This window comes from Squalius cephalus, assembly GCF_949319135.1.
Source record: "Squalius cephalus genome assembly, chromosome: 21".
NCBI classification, from domain to species: Eukaryota; Metazoa; Chordata; class Actinopteri; order Cypriniformes; family Leuciscidae; genus Squalius; species Squalius cephalus.
Window position 1 is genome coordinate 17,911,532 of NC_137142.1, and position 21,866 is coordinate 17,933,397.

The 21,866-nt window shown below is 36.1% G+C and overlaps 3 protein-coding genes across 5 annotated transcripts; 2 read left to right on the forward strand and 1 right to left on the reverse strand.

Annotated features, from left to right (window-relative positions):
* The first annotated feature begins 54 nt into the window (after positions 1-54).
* nusap1 (nucleolar and spindle associated protein 1) lies at positions 55-4,255 on the forward strand. 2 transcript variants are annotated; one of them, XM_079856285.1, is made up of 12 exons: positions 55-273; positions 478-543; positions 632-778; positions 881-1,070; positions 1,242-1,325; positions 1,503-1,615; positions 1,890-1,940; positions 2,427-2,590; positions 2,724-2,887; positions 2,979-3,101; positions 3,221-3,326; positions 3,877-4,255. In XM_079856285.1, exons 1-12 carry the CDS (start codon positions 199-201, stop codon positions 3,962-3,964), a joined length of 1,371 nt encoding a protein of 456 aa, XP_079712411.1. In that variant the 5' UTR covers positions 55-198; the 3' UTR covers positions 3,965-4,255. The 2 variants fall into 2 exon arrangements, with proteins under 2 accessions (XP_079712411.1, XP_079712412.1); XM_079856286.1 differs by lacking the exon at positions 1,890-1,940 and having other exon boundaries at positions 92-273.
* A 44-nt stretch (positions 4,256-4,299) lies between these two features.
* On the reverse strand, positions 4,300-8,179 carry ndufaf1 (NADH:ubiquinone oxidoreductase complex assembly factor 1). Of its 2 annotated transcripts, none has more exons than XM_079856287.1 (5): positions 7,969-8,179; positions 6,524-7,082; positions 5,339-5,524; positions 4,745-4,819; positions 4,300-4,604 (listed from the first exon to the last, which is right to left on the reverse strand). In XM_079856287.1, the coding sequence occupies exons 2-5, from the start codon at positions 7,040-7,042 to the stop codon at positions 4,464-4,466; spliced, it is 921 nt and encodes a 306-aa protein (XP_079712413.1). In that variant the 5' UTR covers positions 7,043-7,082; positions 7,969-8,179; the 3' UTR covers positions 4,300-4,463. The 2 variants fall into 2 exon arrangements, with proteins under 2 accessions (XP_079712413.1, XP_079712414.1); XM_079856288.1 differs by having other exon boundaries at positions 7,740-7,970.
* Positions 8,180-8,186: 7 nt separating this feature from the next.
* rtf1 (RTF1 homolog, Paf1/RNA polymerase II complex component) lies at positions 8,187-21,652 on the forward strand. Its single transcript, XM_079856284.1, has 18 exons — positions 8,187-8,342; positions 10,235-10,345; positions 13,009-13,159; positions 13,246-13,450; positions 15,293-15,410; positions 15,500-15,611; positions 15,886-16,027; positions 16,615-16,792; positions 16,953-17,035; positions 17,121-17,208; positions 17,434-17,541; positions 17,642-17,719; positions 17,816-17,937; positions 18,606-18,663; positions 18,745-18,822; positions 18,923-19,021; positions 19,106-19,220; positions 21,009-21,652. The coding sequence occupies exons 1-18, from the start codon at positions 8,259-8,261 to the stop codon at positions 21,113-21,115; spliced, it is 2,037 nt and encodes a 678-aa protein (XP_079712410.1). The 5' UTR covers positions 8,187-8,258; the 3' UTR covers positions 21,116-21,652.
* Positions 21,653-21,866: the final 214 nt, after the last annotated feature.

Consider the following 21,866-nt stretch of genomic DNA (forward strand, 5'->3'; position numbering starts at 1 on the left):
GCCACTTCTTATTGGGTGTAGTGCAGCGTCGTCATGGGCTTCTCAACCAATCATGTAACGGAAAGGGCTGTTTTTGAAACACGGTTATTTCATTTTTCAAACGGCTAATCACACCTAAACAAAACGATCTGTGTATACCAGTGAGAGGGTCAACATTACGTTATATTTCTGCATTTTGGCATTAAGATTATCCACAATATGGATTTGGACTCTCTTAAATATGCGGAATTGCAGCGCCTCGCTAAAGAAGTTGGAATGAAAGCGAATATGAAGGTAAATCGCGTTTACTAAGAAGGCTAACTTATAAGTGATGCAGTGCTGTTTGCATGCTGCCAACCCATGTGTAGGCTACTAAATGATCTGCATTATATTCACACACACATATACATATATGTATATATATATATTGGATTTTAACTCTTACTTTGTGGCTGTATGTTTTCTATTTTCTAAATGCTTGGTTTTAATTGCTTTTAGGCTGAAAAACTATTGAAAGCTTTAAAAGAGCACTTTTCAAAACAACAAGAGCATACATCGGAAAATGTGAGTAATATCTTTGTTTACTGTTACCCATAATCTGTTCGAAATGTGAAGATTTGTAATAACAGAAGCAGCACTGCATTGTTTGCAGGGGAATGATGTAGCCGACGCGCACGACGATGCTGTCCCGCCCGTTGACGCGCAAAGCGCGCACACGGCAACGTTTGTGACCGAGCGCCGAGGAAAAGGACGCACTGCCAAGAGAAAGCTCAGTGATTCCCCACCTGTCACTGCTCAGGTTGGTATACACGAGCAAATACGTACAAAACAGATATTTTATTCTAATTTATAAACGTTATGTAATTTTGTAATTAATTGTTTTTTAATATGTAATATTTAGACTGAGGAAAAGCCGGCACAAGAGGAGAGCCGAAGGGGCTCCAAGAGAAGGAAGGTGTCCTCAGCCAAGAACACACAGACTCTGATTCCACCTGAAATCTCTACTAAAGAGGATACTGTGGAGAAAGCTCTAGAATCTGGGGAAACCAATCCAGACTCTGAAGATGCTTCTACAGAGCCAAGTGTGAAAGGTGAAGCTTGAAGAATTATACTCAATTTCAAGTTACTCGTGGAGAGTAGATATTATCAATCATCCTTTTAATTACAGTCTAATAGATAAGGGAGTTGAGGAGGTTATTTATTAGTTTGTGTTTGTACAGTGTATGTATGCGGTGATGACTTTTAAAATGTATATCTTGCAGGTGTGGGGAGAAGAACCGTGGGTAAAATCCCCCGTCATGAAGGTCTGATGAAGAGGAAACCTACGCTGCGGCCGACAACTCCTAGTAATATGATCCTTCCAACTATATATGTGAAAATAAAATATATTTTCCAGTTCCTGTAATATTCAAATGATAGTTTCTTGTTTAGATGACTGTTGCGTCTGAGCTCATTTAAGATTTGTAACCAAATATTCTGAGCTCTGCCCTTCAGTAATGTATTTGCAAATCTCCATTTCCCAGATTTCAAAAAACTCCATGAGGCTCATTTCAAAAAGTTGGAGTCCATCGATTCTTATGTGCAAAGGAAGAACAAACAAATGGAGGTGATCAGGAATTCAGTCAAGGAGCTGAAGGTAACAATTACCTTTTTTTTGTTAATTGAAATAAAGCTAAAATAAAATAGAAATATTAGATGAAAACTGAAATTAAATGAAAATGTAATAATAAAATAAATAAAAACACATAAAGCTAAACATAAACATTAAAATACGCTAATTCAAAATATGAATTAAACTATAATAGTAAAAAAAAAAAACACTAGTTTGAGCATTTTTGAGTTCACACTTTATTTTGAGTTCCAAGGGTTTTATTTATTAGTGGTTTATATATTTATTTTTGTAATTTTAGACACTGTCAGAAAAAACGCTGAAGAAATCGGTTGAGACAAAGGCTCAAGCTGTAAGTCACCGAACAACTCCTGTCCGCTGTCAGGATTCACTTTTTGAATTCGCACACATCCTGATCATAAATTTGTGTCAAATATTTTTAGATTAAATTGACATATGAAGACTTCAGATGCAAATGCCTCGAAGTCCATCTAAAAATTGTGTTTAATGTTAACATTTTTATCAGGTTCCTATGTATAGGTTTCTACCCAAGTACCGGCATTTCTGAATGGGCTGAGACTGGGATTTAGTGAGTTTGAGAAAGTATTTGATGAACGTATACTATTAGCATTCACTCAATATTATTATCTCATTTTTGGCAGAGGTGGCTTTTAGAGACTTTGCATCGGAGGTCTTCATATATCTTTTCTAAAACAATGGAAAGAAATCTCACATCTTGTTGAATGACAGTTCTATTGTGTCTGAGTCAAACAAGTTTGTTATTTCTGGAAGAGGTTGACCTGAATCACAAGCAAGCTTTGGTATTGTCTCCCATTAGAAGGCGCCTTCTAGCCGAGCATCTCTCTTCAGTCCTGGAGTGCAGGAGAAGAAACCGGTGCCAGAAAGACGCAGACTCACTCAGCAGACTGCCAGCAAGTCTGCATTGAAGGACAGCGCCACCTTCAGGCCAACCGTCCTCACCACCAATAAAATCAATGTCAGGTAAATACATCAGTATGCTTTAATCCACTTACATTTATAATGATTTTAGTATTGATATCAAGTTAAATATAGGTGCTAAAGCAAAGCATTGACAAAGTGACTTTTCACCTAACTGCTGCGTTTCTGTCTCTAGGTTCTCAAAGGCCACTCAGGATAATGAATACAAGCGTTCTCTGGTAAAGACTCCAGCTCGTATGTCTCCTCTTGTCCCTCTCACCTCCACTCCGGGGAGAAAATCTGATGTTCATACCAAACCTGAACTTAATAAAAGTGTCAACACCATCAATAAAACGCCTGGTATGGGTAATGCCATTGTGTTGCGTTAATTTGTATACCGGTAACTGTGATTTTATGAAGTATTGGTTTCATTTGTTGTTGGTTTTTGCAGGAGTTACTCCGTTTGTTTTTAATGGGAACAACAGCATGTCAGTCACACCTGGTACCACCAACAAGAATAAATTTGATCTGAAGGCCAGTCTCTCTCGTCCACTCAGCTACAAACCACACAAAGGTTTGTCCACACTCAGACAAATATATAATGTAATGCCTGGGACTAATGTGTCAGGCACTCCTTTCTTGGATTTAATCTTGTATCTGCTTGCTATTCATTGTCATCTTTAATTTCTGCAGGAAAACTGAAGGTTTTCGGAGCTGCACAGGAGAACACAGAACTTAATAAATCTCAGACTGTTCCTTCACACCAGAAAAACTATAAACAGCACCAAGTTCAAACCAGGTTAGATGCTTATTTTGGTTATGCATTGAGAGATGCAATACTGTTTACTGTAAGATTTTTTTTTTATTTAGCAAGGATGCATTAAATCGATCAAAAGTGACAGTAAAGACAGTTATGTTTCTTTCTGTTTTTATATTTTTATATGCTGTTAATTCCAACATTTTATATATATAAAAATTCCATAAAAAATGTTTCCATGAAAACATAAAACAGCAAAACTGTTTTCAACACTGATAGTAATAAGAAATGGTTCTTGAGCACCAACTCAGCATATTACCATGATTTCTAAAGGATCATGTGCAAATTCAGCTTTGCCATCACAGGATTAAATTACATTTTAAAATATAATAGAAAATAGTTTTTAAATGGTAATAATATTTCATAGCATTGCTGTTTTTATATTGCATTTGGAGAACATGAGACTTCAAGAACTTTAAAAAAAATTGTACCGACCCCACTTTAAACTGTAGCGTGCATTTAAATTTGATCTGTCTCATAGACTGAAATAACTTTATCTCATTGAATATGCTTTGCCTTTTTTAACCTTCAGAGAGGAGCGACGTGTCAAGCACACAGTAGACCGAAAACAGAAGAAAGAGAATATGCTGGGTGCCAGACGAGGCCTGGTCATGGCCTAAATCCATTGTCTTTTCTGTTTTGCTATTTTAGACACTCACTGTACATGTTAACTTTTGTCTGTTTTGTTCCAAACATTTTTACTCTTCTGTAAACATCTGTTTATTAACATAGGTTAATGTGCGGTGAGGTTATCAAACAAAATCTTTCATTTCTTCAATCCATTTATAGATGAGGATTTTATATCTTAAACATTATTTTTGATTTATGTGTGAAGAGATGCCCTGGTGAATTGTATTTGGTATGAATGGTTAACATTTGTACTGGGACAAAAACAGTAGTCACTTAAAACATTGGTCACACAAAATGTCTATTTGAACTTGAGCGATATTCATAAATTATCATTTTGTACTTTGTCCTTCATGTGGTCATTTTTTGTGTGTATATATGTGTATGTGTTAAAGATATCGGCCTGCAAAAAATACATCCAATGATTTTTTTACAAAGTTTTTATTAATAAAACATTTGTTATCTGTGATTGCTGAATCCTCTTTAATCCAATTAGACCTCAGGGTTTCTCTTGTAAAGCTCATATGCAAACTCCTCTGTGTGGGCAAGGTCGTTACACAGACCAATGAAGTCGATCTCCAGCTGAAATGGACCGTCTGCTTTGTCCCCCAGTGTAAAACCAATACTCTTTACCTAAGCACACAAACAAGTTTTGAATCTGAGGTATGATGAATTTGCACCACAATACTCATAAATATATCATCAGAGGATATAGAAGGATAAATGATTCTCATCAGTTACTAGGTAAACTGAGGAAATAAAGTCATGCTGACCTTATCTAACCAGAGGACATGCTGGTTATCCTGTATTCTTCCTCGACTGGAAAGGAAAAACTTGGAGAATGGGATCTGTAAGATAGTGATGATTTTACAATTAACAAGCAAGAGATCTGGACTGTTCAAAAGTTTGGGGCATAGTAAGATTTTTTGAAAATAGTCTCATGCTCACCAAGGCATTTATTTGATCATAAATACAGTAAAAACAGTAATGTGAAATTTTAATAAAAAAATTATTTGAATTAAATTTCCCATACCAGGACCATGTATCAAAGCTCTAATGAACTATATATAAACAGATGCCATGAGAACTGTCAAAATATTACAATTTCTAGTAACTGTTTAGAAACAGTGGTACATTATTTTCAGGATTCTTTGATGTAAGTTCAAAAGAACAACATTTATTTGAAAAGGAATTTTTGTAACAATGCAAGTCTTTACTGTCACTTCTGATCAATTTAATGTTTCCTTGATGAATAAAAGTATCTTACTGACCCCAAACTTTTAAATGTAGTGTAAAACAGATTCATTTAAATGCACTTTCATATGAACTGCAGATGAAGTGTCTCTAGTAAAATTCTTAAGACATGCCTTAACATCCTGCCAGTACGGTCCCCCTCTAGTGTAGAGGAAGTAACTGTAGATGTCATCTCTCTGATGAGAAAAGAAGGTCTCAACAGACACGTTTACCATCCACGGTCTTCCATCTCCCCGGATCCGCATATGTAAAGTGTTGAAACTTGACCAGTCATATGTTTTTTTTCTGTCAAATGAGGCCTGCAGCAGAGAGGAATATTATAAGGTCAAATAACATGTTATTTCCCCTTTACGGCTAAATTTAAATCTATGTAAATTTATGCAAATAAACTCTAAAGCTGCGTTTCTAATTTCTAATGTTTTCTAATAACTTGCAACTCATGAATTATAGTGTTTCAATGTACTTTCATCATAAATTGTACAATTCTAAATTGAAAACACACCTATACAATACCGTTCAAATGTTTGGGGTCAATCAGACTTTTTAAAAAGAAATTAATCATTTTATTCAGCAAGGATGCATTATTAAATTGATCAAATGTGACAAAGACATTTATAATGTTTTAAAAGATTTCTGTTTCAAATTAAAGCTGTTCTTTTGAATGCTCAATTCATCAAAGAATCCTGAATTTTTTTGAATCAGTTTTCACAAAAATATTAAGCAGCACAACTGTTTTTCAACGTTGATAATAATAATAAGGGACGTTTCTAAGGACACTGAAAACTGGAGTAATGATACTGAAAATACAGCTTTGATCACAGCAATAAATTATATTTTAATATATATTAAAATAGAAAACATTTATTTTAAAATTGTAATATTTCACAATATTACAGTTTTTCTATATATTTGATCAAATAGATGCAGCCTTGGTGAGCACGAGACTTCTTTCAAAAACATTTTTAAAAAATGTACTGACCCCAAACTTTTGAACGGTATTGTAAATCCAAGATTCTGTCTAAACCATGTTTTCATGTCATTTGTGTCAGTTTAATGCACAATAGAAAATATAATTTTGAAAGGAACGAGTCATTATATTACAAATTCATTTAAACTTTTCATCCTAGCTATTCTCATTAATAACTTTAATCCCCACTGAAAAAAAAAGTCCTGTAGAAAGTTCAGTCTTTATTTATTATTAAACCAAGAAGACAGCAAGAAAAGAATTGAATAAGACATCTGAAATGTGATGAATAAGTAATCAGATTATGGATCATCAGACAGAGAGATGTACTGACCAAAGGTTGTTTGGAGCGCAGAGTGCAGTATCCACTGTATCGAGTCTCTCCATCACGAGGAGGCGTGGAGCACAAAGACCCGTACAGAAAACACGTGGTGTTGTTCTTTCCCAGTTTGGTGTATGCCACACTATGGCCCCCAATTTCCTGATCAGATGACACGACCCACTGATCGAGACTCTCCGGCCCACGGAACTCCCACTGGACACGGGTCTGTTCCAGCATGTGCTCTAGTAAAGGCCTTCCTTCTGGTCCAGTCCAGCGTTGGACAAACTCATCCTTCAACAATCCAATGTGCTTCTTGATACCCTCCACACCTTTGGAGAAATCAAAGTGTATCTTTTGCCAAGGCCAACGGGTGTCTGGTGGCTGACCTGGTCTGCGGTAATCTCGTTCAAAGACGCTCCTGGTGCTCAGTATAGCTGAGCATCCGAGCGTAGATGGAAACAACAGTGGCTGCCTGTGAGTGACTCCATAAACTCCTGACAGAGCTTTTAATGCTTTCCTCGATACAGCCATTTGGTACGAGTAGCTCTTGTGACCAGATCAGTGGAATATGCTGAAAAAATTAAAACATCATCTGAAAATGAAATGCCTTTTTATATTTACTGTCATATAACATATGGTTGATCTTCAGGATTCAAATGTTTTCACTTTTTAAATTGGGCTCTGGGGAACCCAAGGGGGTTGAAAATGTGAAAATAAATAAAAAATTAAAAAGAATCAAATAAATAAATACATTAAAATAAATAAGTGAATAACTAGATAATAATTAGAGTAAAAATAAATAATACATTTTAGATTAAAGTAATTAAGTAAACAATAAAATTGGGATTAAATTAAATGAGTAAACAAAAATGAGATTTAAATGCATAATACATTTAACAGTACAGTACTATAGTGGGTAAAAAAACTTAATTGATTGATACAAGATATTTTCCAATTAATATTTTAAATTGGTATGGTACATGGTATGTCCATTTGAATTAGCTTAAATTGGGTCTTTATACATGAAAACATACGGCTGCCCTTTAAACTTTAGCACGATCATGCATAAATGGGGGTCCGTGGAATCTAAAAGATTGAAAACCCCTAGTCTAAAGAACACCACAGGAGTACAATAACATGTAAAAAGCCCCTGAAAATCTTACATGTAAAAAGTCCCTGAAAATCTTACAGCCATCTCTCTTTTTTTATTTTCTTTGCAAACACTTACACGTTCACTTGACTGTAATAAAGAGCGATGGGACTGGATGACATTCAGAAGTCATACATGAAAAAGCCACTTATTACATGTTACAGCTATATGCTACAAACACTGATGGTGACCACATTTATCATATTTAAAACATAATAAAATAATAAACGTAAAATATGTCCCGAAAAGCAATTAATTTTTATTACTCATTTGTGCAATTGTAGTCCGTCATATAATCTGTCCTTACCTGAAACAAGCACACGTGCTTATGGTCCTACCGCCACCAAATATCTCTCGCAGGTGATTCCCACCCACATCACATTTAGTGATTAACAAATAATATTATAATTTAGGCTAAATAAATGTATACATATTATGTACAATTAACAAATACAGAACATCTCTGATCCTGTGTATGTCGTCGCTGATTTTCGGAGTGGCGTGTGCGCATGCGTAGTACAGCTCTAGCGCCTTTGTGTGGAGGAGCGCGGCGCTGCTGTTTAAACACACACACACAGGGGAGCCAGGCAGCTAACCATGGTGAATGTAAAGAAACGGAAAGGTCGGGTCGTGATTGACTCTGACTCGGAGGATAGTGCAAGCGATGATAATTTGGATCAGGTAGGAATATCATTCACGTGAATGTGATCCAAAAACCTCGCTGTTTACCGATCTCTGAGGCATTAAGGTGTCAGAACTGTATGTGTGTGTTGAAGTCCCATGCTAAGTGATGTTGGAGAGCTAGCTGGTTAGCAGGGGCCTGTATGGTACCGTCGTGTTGGTTTTAAGACAGTAACACCTGAAATTTTGATATTTTACGTGCTTTTTACTGTCGCCTGCAGCACGCGGCTATTTCGGCTTTACAAAAGTAGCCGCGTGCGTTAGAACCTTTTCTGTTTAATGACGTCACAGCGCCGCGGCTAAACTTCTATTTCGGTTGTAGCCATAGAAATATGACGAGAGACTAGAGCGGACAGACTCTTCTCATACAGTTCTGAAAGCAGTTTCTGATTGGACAGTTGAAAGTCACATGATGCATAAAAATAAGAATATGGAGGCCTATTCCAGTAATAAACTTTACTGTTGTGTCAAAAGAGCTTATGTAATTTATGATGTGCTTAACTGCTAATGGTCATTTGAAAATATCTTTTAACATTTTAAAAGTTATTTACAGGTTTAAAGTTTAAAATGTAAAAAAAAAAAGCTTAATTTAATGGTGATTATTTCTAGAAATATTCAGTTTTAGATTAATAATCCAAAATAGCACAAATAAAAATAAAAAAAATAATAATTTGCTTTTGGCAAGGTTTTCAATCTTTTAGGTGCCATGGACTCCTATATATGTGTCCACCCTTGTGTGAGGGACCCCCTAAAATTTAAAAGGCGTCTATGCTTGTATAAAGACTTAATATATACAGTGAAAAGAAATGAAAAGAAATATTATAAATATGTCTAAAATATTATTTGGAAAATATTTAGTTTATTTTAAGTTGCATTACTTTTTTTCTACTAACTACTACTGTACTGTTATTATTTATTAAAATATTTTTTTCAATTTAATCTAATCATTTGTTAAGTTAATTTTAATTTAATTGTTTATTATAATTTTAATTTAGTTACTTAAATAATTTAATCGTATTTTATATTTGTAATTTTTTTACCGTTATTATTTCATTACAAATTTACATATGCCCTATGCCTCCCTTAGATCTGTGTCCCCAGACCCCAGTTGCTTGGCGAACACATGAATTTGAACCATGATATGCCCCCTATAGGCAGTACTCCATACTACACTGCATGTCAACCTGTGCACTTGTTTTCATTTCGATGTTGTTGACAAATTTCAGAGCTAGCCAGCTAGCAGCTAAACAGAGCTCAACACAAACACTAACAGCAGTGTGATTACTGACACTATATTACTATACATATTATACATATATATATATTTTGTGTTGCATGTATGTGCTATGCTGAAATGAATTAATACTAACAGATTAATTGAGTACAATAATTATGCTCAAATGCAGGTCATATTTGGACTGAAAACCCCATGTTCAGTGGAGTTTGACATCAGTCTGTGCTTTGAAATGATTAGACCCTGTTCAGCCATATAGTGGTTGTTAGAGCATTGGGAGTGTTGGGTTATAACTATCCCAAATCCCTGTGTTATGTGTCTTTGTACTTCAGGATTAAATGAGCAGCACATAAGCAGACACCCTGACAGGCAATCTTATAGATCCCTCGCTATTTGGGTTCATTAAACAGAAAGAAAAGCTGCTTTTTCTGCTTTAAAACTAGCATTCATAAATAGCATATGTAGCATTATTTCTGCTGCCACACCTTCCCTTCAGGCTTCAAACATAAAGTGGAATTTTGTGGACATTATGACAGCCTGCACGTTTTCTGTTGGTTTTCAATGAACAACAAAGAGGGGATTCACTTTCTTTCTTCACCAAGTACAGGATTTTCACTTGGGAAAGTCTTAGCTGTCAATCTTCCTCTGCTTTTTGCAGGAGCTGCTGTCTCTTGCCAAGAGAAAGCGTGTGGATTCTGATGAACAGGAAGAGCCTGTTAGTAAACCTGCCGCCTCCACGGACTCGGAGACATCAGACAGTGATGATGAGGTACGGAGCTTTTCAGTTACTAAAGGTTGGTGCTGACTTTTTTGGATATTCAGGCTTTTTCCTGGGTCAAAAATGGTCTTTGGTGGAGGCGGATGGACACGGTCATCCACACACACACAGTTCAAGGTACCCTACCTATGTGAACTGTGAGCCCAGCACTGATAATAAATCTATAAAACAGTTTGTAAAATTAATCTATCCAATTTATTATTGAATCAAAAAAATAATCAGTCAGGACAGACGATACAATAAAGTGCTTAGAATTGTATATTTAATAATCTGTACATTTATATTAAAAAAGTCACTGAGTGTGAGTGACTGATTGAAACGTTTGTAATAAAATGAACAACTAAGTATCACATTACTTAGAAAAAGTGGTAGCTCTGCATTTACACTCTAATACTTACTACAAAGGTCACGTGACATAATGAAAGTATTCACGAGCGTGCAGAACTCGTGCTGAACAAAAACTCAGCCATGGTTTTGAGAAATGTTGAGTGGATTTTGTCTGACTTTAACACATCTGATTGCATATTGCGTTCACGCGCTCAACAGATATGTCTGTGACTGGCTATAAAGTTAAACGCTGCAAAAACGCATTGTAAATACTAAAACCCCTTGACGCTCTTCACAGAACACAAACACTCACGGGAGCCTTTGAAAGCGTCCGGCTATCAGCGGGTACTACAGAACGGCAGGATTAATCATATTTAATGATTAAATTAATCTTTGGCGGGACTGGCTATTGCCAATTTTTTTCAATGCAGGAAAAATCCTGCAAACATTATTTTGAACCGTCTAGAAAGGGTTGTGGTGATAGATGATAGTCAGAGATGCCGATCCCTTTGACCATATCAAGATGATAATTGGCTCATTTTCACATTAATGTATTAAATTATTATTATTATCATCAGGCTATTATTATCAAATTAATATTAGGGCCTACAATTCATTTGCCTTCCATAATTTCATGACGACTTCACCGCATAACCACAATTGCAAAAATGAATTTATTCTATCATTATTGTATGGTCCACAGGAGAAATATTAAGGCAATAAATTAAGATAGTCGATATAACGATATCAACATACAGTATGTTGAGGTAGATTCAGCTCTTAGAATTAATGCGGCGTTAATGTAGCAAAGAAGCCAAAAGCTCTGTCAGTTTTTGCTTTCACTTTCAGTGAATATTTGACTGTGGTTTGAGAGTCCTTTCATAACTCTCATGCACAGTTGTGATATCCACAAGCTCAGCTTTTGGGTGAAATACTTCTATGCGACATGACATTTTTTTCTTTATCACCAACTCCCTCTGTGCTCGAAAAATGTGCTCGAAAAAAAAACAAATTAGCAAATAAATAAGTAAATTAATGATCAGATAGTAAACCATTACACCCCCCACCCGCCGCGATTGATAATATTGTGTATCTGCGATCTCAAAGGCTGGTGATATAACTTATGTTAAAGAGCATATCGCCAAATACTAGTCTAGAAATATCATTCAGAACATTGAAGATCAGAGATGTGTGAATACAGTTGATCCTGCTCCTCTCAACAGGCCTTCTTTAGCTGATGTAATTTCCACATAGCAGGAACCAAGCCAATTACCATCTCAGTTTTATTGTAGTCGTTACTGCAAGTAAAAGTTCAGGATGTCTGCCAAATCAGTATCATACAGTGAGAATACGCTTTTAATCATCATGTGCATGTTTAATTTTAATTTTATTTTTTCATTCTGAAGTCAAAACTAATTTGATCAAAAATGTCATAAATCGATCGTCCAGTGAAATGAGACTTCAGACTTCTCTCTGGTGACGCATGCTGGACTTAAACCTGCCCTATTCTTACAATCAACTGCAAGTGTGCATTCAGATCTGGCTCCATCCAAACAACAACCGAGGACTTGAACCTACTCACTCATTTATTTATTGCTTTAATAATTAATTTCACTCAGTTGTACGTTATAATACAGAATCAAAAATCTGCTGCTACATTTCCATTCTGTTTAATATACTGTTCTGGTCTTATTCTGCATGTTATTCCACAGAAAATAATGTTAACCAATAGACAAATATTAGTTTTGGTGTTGTTTTAAGGTGTTGCTACTTTTGTAGCAAATCTTTCTGGTAGTTAATGTAATAATGTTATAAGGTTTCAAAAGGAAATAACGATAGATTTTAAAAAGAAGTTCCACAACTTCCACAACCAATAAGGTGAACTTGTTCCACAACCTGAGGTTAAAATCACACCGCAATCTCACTATTTTATTTTTCTCATTGATTACCATTTCATGTAGACTTTCAATGCAAATCAGAAGCTAGTGTAATGAGAAAGCACATTTTTTCCAAGCATATGTACTGCAGTAAGGTTGCAGAAATCTGCAGGTTTTTGTGGTTATTTAAATCTACTAACAGCAAAAAAAAGTTGTAGTTGTCAATTTAAGTCTTGATCATTTTGATGGCAAAATATACAGCGACATTTAGAACGTACCACAATTCTAAATACACAGTGAATCAGTTGTGTCTTATGTCTGATTAGGCGACTGAAGTGTGTGCTGTTGTACTTTTGAAAATATCCTGGGTCTGAAAGAAATCCTCAGTGTCCATGTCAAAAGTGGATTGTAAATTAAACTCCTTATCGATGTGTTCCTTTGATCTATTAGTGGACTGTTGGAGGCACTAAAACCAAAAAGAAGGGGAAACCTAGCAAAGGGCCTGAAAAGAAGAACACAGTCAAGAAAAGGAAGGGCAAGGCGGCTTCATCCGGCAGCTCAAATGGAGACAGCTCAGCAGAGAGTTCGGCTCCAGAGGAAGGTAAGGCAGAGGTTTGGATTCTGTAATGCTGTTTTCTGGAAAAGTACATTTCAAAAGGTGTTTATCCCTGCTTTACGTTTCATAAGGTGAGGTGTCAGACTCCGACAGTAACAGCTCATCCTCCAGCTCAGATTCTGACTCGTCATCAGAGGATGATGTTTTCCGGGATGGTTATGGAGATGATCTAATGGGGGATGAGGAGGACAGGGCCCGTTTGGAGCAGATGACGGAAAAGGAGAGAGAACAGGAGCTGTTTAACCGTATAGAGAAGCGAGAAGTCCTCAAGAGGAGGTGAGAGGAGTTTCAAAGCTCAGATCTGAGCAGCCAAGGTCTTGATTTAGTCGAAAAGACGGAACTGCGAAAATAGCTTTAATTAACATGTTTTTTTAGGAATCACAACGGGGTAATAAAAAGAGCATTAAAGTACTGCAATATTCTCAATGTTGTATTCAGTGTTATTTTAGTATTAATTATTTGCTATTATAGTATTTGTCATTTTAGTTTAGGCTTTAGTATTTTTTTTAAAGTGCCCCTATTATGCTTTTTCAGACATTACCTTTCATGCATTGTTTAACATAGCTTTTTGTGAGTGTAAAAGGTCTTAAAAGTTTCAAAGATCAAAGTGCACGACAAATAAAGTTATTATCTCCTAAAATAAAGAATCTGAACTGGCATGAACTTGGATTCTGAAATGTCAAAATGAGTCATCATAAATTTGCATAATGGCAGCCTATGGTTTTCATTGGCTGCCTGTGAATGATGTCTACTGGCCTCAATCACTAGTTGTGGCTGAGGCCTGGAAGAGTTTGGTTTATGTTGTCAACATGTCAAGAAGACACTGATTTCTGTGCTGCGAGTGCGAGTCCGCTTTGCATGCACTTCAAAAGGATGAGGACTCACACTAGAATTGATAGGAAAAAAACAACACCATTGTTACCATTCATATCACTGTTTATCAGATTCTGAGGAAGCTTTCAGAGCTAAAATTCAGATATGGTAATAGGCGTTTTGTTTTCAACACACTGTGTAAGCGGTAGACCAATCACAACAGACTGGGCCATCTGGCCAATTTCAGACTCATTGATATGCAATGTATATTATAAGAAAAATTAAAGTGTTTTTTGACCTTGGATGCATGTAAATCTATTGTTTTACTATTGTTTAAATCTATTGTAGCACTTTAAATATTTTTATATAGCTTTAATTTATTTATTTTTTATGCCCGGTACACATTGTTTGATTTTGGGCTGTCCCAGATGAAAGATGACCAATCGTGGCGATTTCTGTGGTCGTGACTCCTAAACGGTGATCCTACGTCGTACAGTGAGAGAGGTTCAAAGACGGCCGTTGTCACGGTCTTGCGAACAAAGATAGCCTGTGATAATTTTCTGACAGTGTCAGAAATTTAAATTGATAATCTCTGTGTGTTTGCTGCTACGACCTACGTCTACTGACTAGCCAATAAAATTGCAACATGAAATGGCGTATTGATCAACGCGACATAACTACTTGCCTCAAGCTCCATTTACAAAATTGGCATGCCAAGTTGGCCTCTTTTCCCTAGCCATGACTGCGTCCATATTCTCCTCTTTCGCTTCCTTCTTCTTTTTAGCACACATAAAAAACACAATTGCCAAGTTATCTTGCTCTATTTGTTTGCCACTACCGCATGCTGATGACGTTTTATTCTTCTATACTAACTTGCGCCATAGCCTACGATTCAATAGGTACATCATTGTACAGTCTACAAACATGTCGTACCCAAGTTTATTAGATCCATGTTGTACAGTGTGATTTGTAATGATCTTATATGTGATTGCCGAAATCGCTGTAGCAAGCATACGTCACTTTAGTACTGAAAGATATTTCAGTTAGTTTCCATTTTTCATTTTTGTTTAAGTATTTTATTTCAACTTTATTTGAATTATTGGGAAAAAAAATACATTAGCTAATGCATTAGGTGTCAATTACTGAATTGATTTTAATAGTTTTAGTTTATTTATAATAGCAACACTGGTTGTATTGTGCAGAAATAAATGTAATTTTGCCGCGAATTAAGTCAGATTTGACTTTTCAAATAATTTCTGAAGAAACTGTTCTTCTTATCAATAAATGTTTATTTCTTCCAATAAGGTTTGAGATAAAGCAAAAACTGAAGACAGCCAAGAAGAAGGAAAAGGAAGAAAAGAAGAAGAAACAGGAAGAGGAGCAGGAGAAGAGAAAACTGTCTCAGGTCCCTGATACTCAGGTGGTAAGTAAACTGTATAGCCAACAAGCCTTTTCTAAAATAGGAATGCAAATGTGGTTTTACACTCGTGTTTCCTTTCTCTATTAATGCAGGTAATGTCCCACAACAAAGAGAGGCGGATCAAGAGAGATGAGAAGCTGGACAAGAAGTCACAGGCCATGGAAGAGCTGAAAGCAGAAAGAGAGAAGAGGAAAAACAGAACTGGTACTTTTCTTATCACTTTCTCGTCGTTAATCAGAAGATTTTGAATAGACAGAATTTCAAATAGGAATTAATCATTAAAAATCCCAAATAACCCTATTTACTCAGATTCTAACTGGATGCCACTTACATGCAATGTAGCATATTATTAAAACATTTCTTTTATTAAGCCTTTTTTAAAAGCAAAACAATAAGTAGTATATCTTGTATTGTGCAGAAAATTAGCATTCTGTAGCCAGTCATGCCAGTATCTGATCTATAACTATTAACCTTTCAGCTGAGCTCCTTTCCAAAAGGCAGCCGCTGAAGACAAGTGAGGTCTACTCAGATGATGAAGAGGAGGAGGAAGATGATGATGACAAGTCTTCAGTAAAGAGTGACCGCAGCTCAAGGTCTTCATCTTTTGATGAAGAGGAGGAGTAAGTATTAGACGATTTACCTTCTTTACATTAACCTTCTTAGTCTGAAACAACAATTTGGATAAAATGTTACATTATCAGTTAAAAATGAAATAAAATTACATAATTAAAAAAATGTACTTGGATATACACTACCACTCAAAACTGTTTTCTATTTTAATGTAATTTATTCATGTGATTGCTAAACTGAATTTTCTTCATATTCGTATCAATGTTGTTATAAACTTTTTTCAGGAATCTTTGATAAATAGAAAGTTCAAAAGAACAGCATTTATTTTTCATTATTTTTCATTATTATTACATTATTTTTCTTGTCACTTTTGATCAATTTAATGCAATAAAGGTATTAACTTCTTCAAATCTAAAATCTTACAGACCCCAAACTTTGAATTTAGTGTATGTATACATTATGTAAATTGATGTATAGATTTTATAATTTATATACAGTACTTCTAGATTTTAAGTTTATAGATTTATAAAACAGTATTGGAATTTTTCTATTATTATTATTTATTTATTTTTAAATGGTGTGAGAGTTGTGTCCCTTTGTAATAAGCATGTTTATCAACTGTGCTCCTGTATTTCAGGAAAGAGGAGGCTCCGCCCAAGTCCCAGCCAGTGTCATTACCAGACGAGCTGAATCGGATCCGACTGTCCCGGCACAAACTGGAGCGCTGGTGTCACATGCCGTTCTTTGCTAAAACTGTTACTGGTTGTTTTGTTCGAATTGGCATTGGAAACAGCAGCAGCAAGCCTGTTTATCGGGTCAGTGAAAAATGTTACCGTTTCTCATCCATTCACGTAATAAACATCTTTCAGCTTTTGTGATACCTCAAACAACTGCAACCTGAAAACACACATTTTAAGATATCACATGGAATATACAGAGTTGTAAATGAACAATTTCTGAAATGAAATCCTGTAGGTGGCTGAAATCACTGATGTTGTGGAGACGGCTAAAGTTTATCAGCTGGGGTCCACACGAACGAACAAAGGCCTTCAGCTCCGGTACGTGTGCACAGGAAAACCGATTATATGTGCGTTCATGTCTTTGTCGTCCATGACTTGTGTAATGTATATTGCATGTTTGCAGACATGGAAATGACATGCGCGTCTTCAGACTTGAGTTTGTGTCCAATCAGGAGTTCACTGAAAGCGAATTCATGAAATGGAGAGAGGCGGTGAGTTTTAAATATGGAATGTTCATTAAAAAAAACTTAAAGTATGTGTTCTTTTTTTCCTTTTGTCTCATTTGCACTTAAACTTTTATTTACTGCCTTAAGCTAATTTATTATGGAAACTAAATTTGAATTTTAGTTGAATTTTAGGTTAATTTTAGAAGTGCTGTCACAGTGTAGCATTATGGGATGTGCATATCCAGTAGTAACCTTGTTGCTGCCCCATAGATGATGTCAGCAGGAATGCAGTTTCCTACTCTAGATGAGATCTCCAAAAAAGAGCAGTCCATCAAGGAGGCGGTCAACTACAAATTTAATGACAAAGACATTGAGGATGTACGTCCCACTGATGTCATTTCCTGTTGTCCTTAATACAGGATATTCTGATGGTTATCAACTTAATGATTGTATTTATGTGAAATATTTTTAATGACAGATTGTCAAAGAGAAGGACAGATTCCGAAAGGCGCCACCAAACTACGCCATGAAGAAAACACAACTTTTCAAAGAGAAGGTTGTAATGATTAGATGCACTACAAATAGATATGCCCTTGTGTCGTTTAAGTGTCTACTTGTTCTCATGCTAATCATGCATAACTTGTGTGTACAGGCCATGGCTGAGGAGAGTGGGGATGGAGAAAAGGCGAAAGTACTGCAAGATCAGTTGAATGAGCTGGAGGAGAGGGCAGAAGCACTTGACCGACAGAGAACCAAAAATATCTCTGCTATCAGGTCAGAAACGCACATTCAATACTACTATTACTCAAGTCAACCACTCAGTAGTTTGGGCTTTGTAAGATGTTTTGAATGTTTTTGAAAGAAGTCTCTCATGCTCACCATGGCTGAAGTTACTTGATTAAAAAAAACAGTAAAAACAGTAATGATGTGAAATATTACAATTAGTGCTGTCAAATCAAGTAATCAGGATTTAATTAATTCTAAAATAAAAGTTTGTGTTTATATAATATATTTGTGTAAATATTATTATATTTCTATATATTGTGTGTGTGTGTGTGTGTGTGTGTGTATATTTTGGAATTGATTAATCGTGATTACTTGATTTGACAGCACTAATTACAATTTAAAAGAACTTTTCTATTTTAATATATTTTAAAATGTAATTAATTTTCTGTGACGGCAAAGCTGATTTTTTTAGTATCATTACTCCAGTCTTCAGTCCAGGATTCTATGAATAGAAAGATCAAAGCAACAGCATTTATTTATAAATTAAGAACTTATAAATGTCTTTACGGTCACTTTTGATCAATTTAATGCATTCTTGCTAAATAAAAGTTTTTAAAAATCTTACTCATCCCAAACTTTTGAACAGTAGAGTACACACACAAACCCTTTAACCCCTCCTCTTCATAATCATTTTTCTTGTTTTTTTTCTTTTCCAGCTATATCAACCAGAGGAATCGGAGTTGGAATATTGTGGAGTCTGAGAAGGCATTGGTGGTAGGTGTTCCCGTCAGGATTTATTTATTTATTTAGCTGTTTCTCTCCTAAAGAATCTAAAATGTCTCGGTTGTGTTTCAGGCAGAGGGTCAGAACGCGAAGAACCAGCAGATGGATCCATTCACCAGACGGCAGTGTAAACCGACAATGGTGTCCAATGTGAGGCATCTTTCTGTCAGCTTTTCTGTTCTACTTTTCCTTTATTCTCATCCGTTTTTGATAATTTAAAAAAACTGAATTGTCTTAATTTTTTTCAAAGGCAAGAGATCCCTCAGTGCACGCCGCTATTTTGGCTCATCTTAACCAGAAATACGGTTCAGGCTCAGGCCAAGACAACAGCCAGCAGGCTAATAAACAGGTAACACACTCTCACAAACAAGCCCACTGCAGCATGAGCCTGTTCTGACCCAGAATTCACTTGTTCAACTTGTTTATTATGCAGGGCCAGGCTAACCAGAAAGACAAAGACGTTACCAAGCAAAACAGTGACCTCTCAGAGGACCTTTTCAAAGTTCACGACTTTGATGTCAAAATTGATCTACAGGTTCCTAATGCTGGTAAGTCACTTAAATCACCTTTCTTCACCATTCTGATGCTCATTTTGAACTTCAGCAGGTCGTCTTGACCATGTCTAGATGCCTAAAGGCGATTTTTGTGCATATCCAATTGGAATCCGATCATATTTAGCAAGTGTGAATGGCAAAACATCTAATCGGTTTGAAATCGCATTACTGGTTTATGTGACTTTCTCACGCCACGTAAAACATAAACATGTCAGATGTTGTAATAGAAAACATGCTGAAAGTCACTGTTTTGAAACCAGTGGAGACAATGGCGCAGAATAAAGCCACAGATGCCAGCCTCCCACGTTTCTGCCGCTGCCTCAGTGCACTTAATCGCTCTAGCGCGCGGCGACACTTTGAAAGCACTTAGCTTACCCCAGTATATTCAATGGTATCTAGCAGCAATGAATTTAGAAGTTACCAAACGCATCAACGTTTTCCCTATTTAAAAACAGTTACACGAGTAGTTATACGACCAAGTATGGTGACACAAAATAAAACGTGGCGCTTTTCTAAGCGGGTTAAAAAGGATAACTATAATGTATGGCGGAATAGCACTTTTGGAAGTACTTCGACTCGGCACAGTAAAAAGTCACGCCTGATCCTCTTCCTAGTGGGTTCCTAGTGTGAAGAAGATCAGGCGTGACTTTTTACTGCGCCGAGTCGAAGTACTTCCAAAAGTGCTATTCCGCCATACATTATAGTTATCCTTTTTAACCCGCTTAGAAAAGCGCCACGTTTTATTTTGTGTCACCATACTTGGTCGTATAACTACTCGTGTAACTGTTTTTAAATAGGGAAAACGTTGATGTGTTTGGTAACTTCTAAATTCATTGCTGCTAGATACCATTGAATATACTGGGGTAAGCTAAGTGCTTTCAAAGTGTCACCGTGCGCTAGAGCGATTAAGTGCAAGCACTGAGATGAGAGAGAGGTATTTATCAACTCGTCTTAGTTAAGGGAATAACATAGTTTAATATGAAAAAACGGTGGAGTATCCCTTTAACGCAACGTCATTGCCACCTCGTGACAATGAAAGAGCACCTCGGGATGCACAAATCAGATCCAAACAGTTGCCAATGCCATACACAGTGTGGACAGTCAATAATTTAGATTATATTCTAATCGGATTCACAAATAATCGGATTTGGACTGACAGTGTGAATATAGCCTAAATGCATTGAGCCATGTGATTGGCTGATTAGATATTTGCATTAACAATCAGTTGAAAAGGTTTACCTAATAAAATGTTTGGGGGAAAAATTGTGTGTGTGTAAGACCTTTATAATGTTAAAATATTATTTTAAATAAATGCTGTTCTTTTGAACTTTGTTTACTAAGAATCCTGAAAAAATATTTATCACACTTTCCACATATATATTAAGCAACACAACTGTTTTCAACATTGATAATAATTAGATGTGTTTCTTGAGCAGCAAATCATAATTTTAGAATGATTTCTGAAGGATCATGTGACACTGAAGACTGGAGTAATGATGCTGAAAATTCAGCTTTGTCATCACAGGAATAAATGAATTTTTTCAACTTTATTAAAAAGGATATTTTAAATTGTAATAATATTTCACCATATCAGTATTTTACTGTATTTTAATCAAATAAATTCAGCCTTAGAGAGCAAGACTTCTTTCAAAAGCATTAAAGAATCTTACCGACTCCAAACTTTGGAATGGTAGTGTATATGAATCTGATCCTATGATGTGATATCTTCAATTTTATTGTTTATTATTATATTAATTTATTATTTATTTTAATCATCAACAGAATCAAAGTCTTTGTCGGTGAGTTCGAATGCATTGCCTGTTAAAGATGGGGCGCCACGCCGATCTCTCAACCTGGAGGACTACAAGAAGAGACGAGGACTCATCTGACCTACGTTTTTATCCACCCCTGCATGATTGGACACCTGTTCCAGGGGGTCTAAAGCTGCGGCCACCCCTGTGTGTGTGAGTGTGTTTGGAAAAGTGTGTGTGTGTGAGAGAGAGCGTGTATGATAAAGAGAAAGAAAAAGTGTGTACCTTTAAGGCTGAGCGTGTCAGAAACCGTATGAGTGTGTATGTAAATGTTCCACCTGTTTGTAAGAGGAAATATTCATGAATAATGAAAACTTTCAGGTCTTTTCCTGCAAAGGGTCACTTTTTGAGAGGTGAAAATTTCTCTGCATTATTTACGGCGTGTGCCGGCGTGAGAACAGAAATGCATTACCTCTGATTCTCCTTTTCTTACCAATGTATGCAGCTTATTTTCTCCCTCTCAGACCCTCACAGAAACGACCCTTTTATATCCAAGCTTGTGAACGACTATCTCCAAGGACACTATTAAAAAAAGATGACACAAATCTTGGGTTTTTTTGAAAGTTTTTTTACTTGTCAATGATGTGATTGGGTCTGCCTTGTTCCTCTTGAAAACTCTCGAAAGCTTTTCTTCACCCCGACCCATGTGTAATGGGGTTGTTAGAACAGCCCTGCTCAACTCCGCTTTCTGGTTTAAAGGCTGAGGGGCCAACCAATCAGAGGGGGAGTTAGGCAATGTCATCACACTCCCTAAAGATAGACGTTTGTTTCATGTAAGACAATGATCAAAATAAACGTGTCTGCCATGGGCAAGAAAACATTGAGAATT

Bases quoted from the DNA above. Each gene is read 5' to 3' on its own strand.
- nusap1 (XM_079856285.1), top strand. From the start codon at position 199: ATGGATTTGGACTCTCTTAAATATGCGGAATTGCAGCGCCTCGCTAAA. The intron at 779-880 runs GTTGGTATACAC...TGTAATATTTAG, and splicing joins CCCCACCTGTCACTGCTCAG to ACTGAGGAAAAGCCGGCACA. The intron at 2,888-2,978 runs GTATGGGTAATG...TGGTTTTTGCAG, and splicing joins CACCATCAATAAAACGCCTG to GAGTTACTCCGTTTGTTTTT.
- ndufaf1 (XM_079856287.1), bottom strand. From the start codon at position 7,042: ATGGCTGTATCGAGGAAAGCATTAAAAGCTCTGTCAGGAGTTTATGGA. The intron at 5,525-6,523 runs GTCAGTACATCT...TCTCTGCTGCAG, and splicing joins TGCGCTCCAAACAACCTTTG to GCCTCATTTGACAGAAAAAA. The intron at 4,820-5,338 runs GCATGTCTTAAG...ACTATCTTACAG, and splicing joins CGTACTGGCAGGATGTTAAG to ATCCCATTCTCCAAGTTTTT.
- rtf1 (XM_079856284.1), top strand. From the start codon at position 8,259: ATGGTGAATGTAAAGAAACGGAAAGGTCGGGTCGTGATTGACTCTGAC. The intron at 15,612-15,885 runs GTACTTTTCTTA...TTAACCTTTCAG, and splicing joins GAAGAGGAAAAACAGAACTG to CTGAGCTCCTTTCCAAAAGG. The intron at 18,664-18,744 runs GTAGGTGTTCCC...GTTGTGTTTCAG, and splicing joins AGTCTGAGAAGGCATTGGTG to GCAGAGGGTCAGAACGCGAA.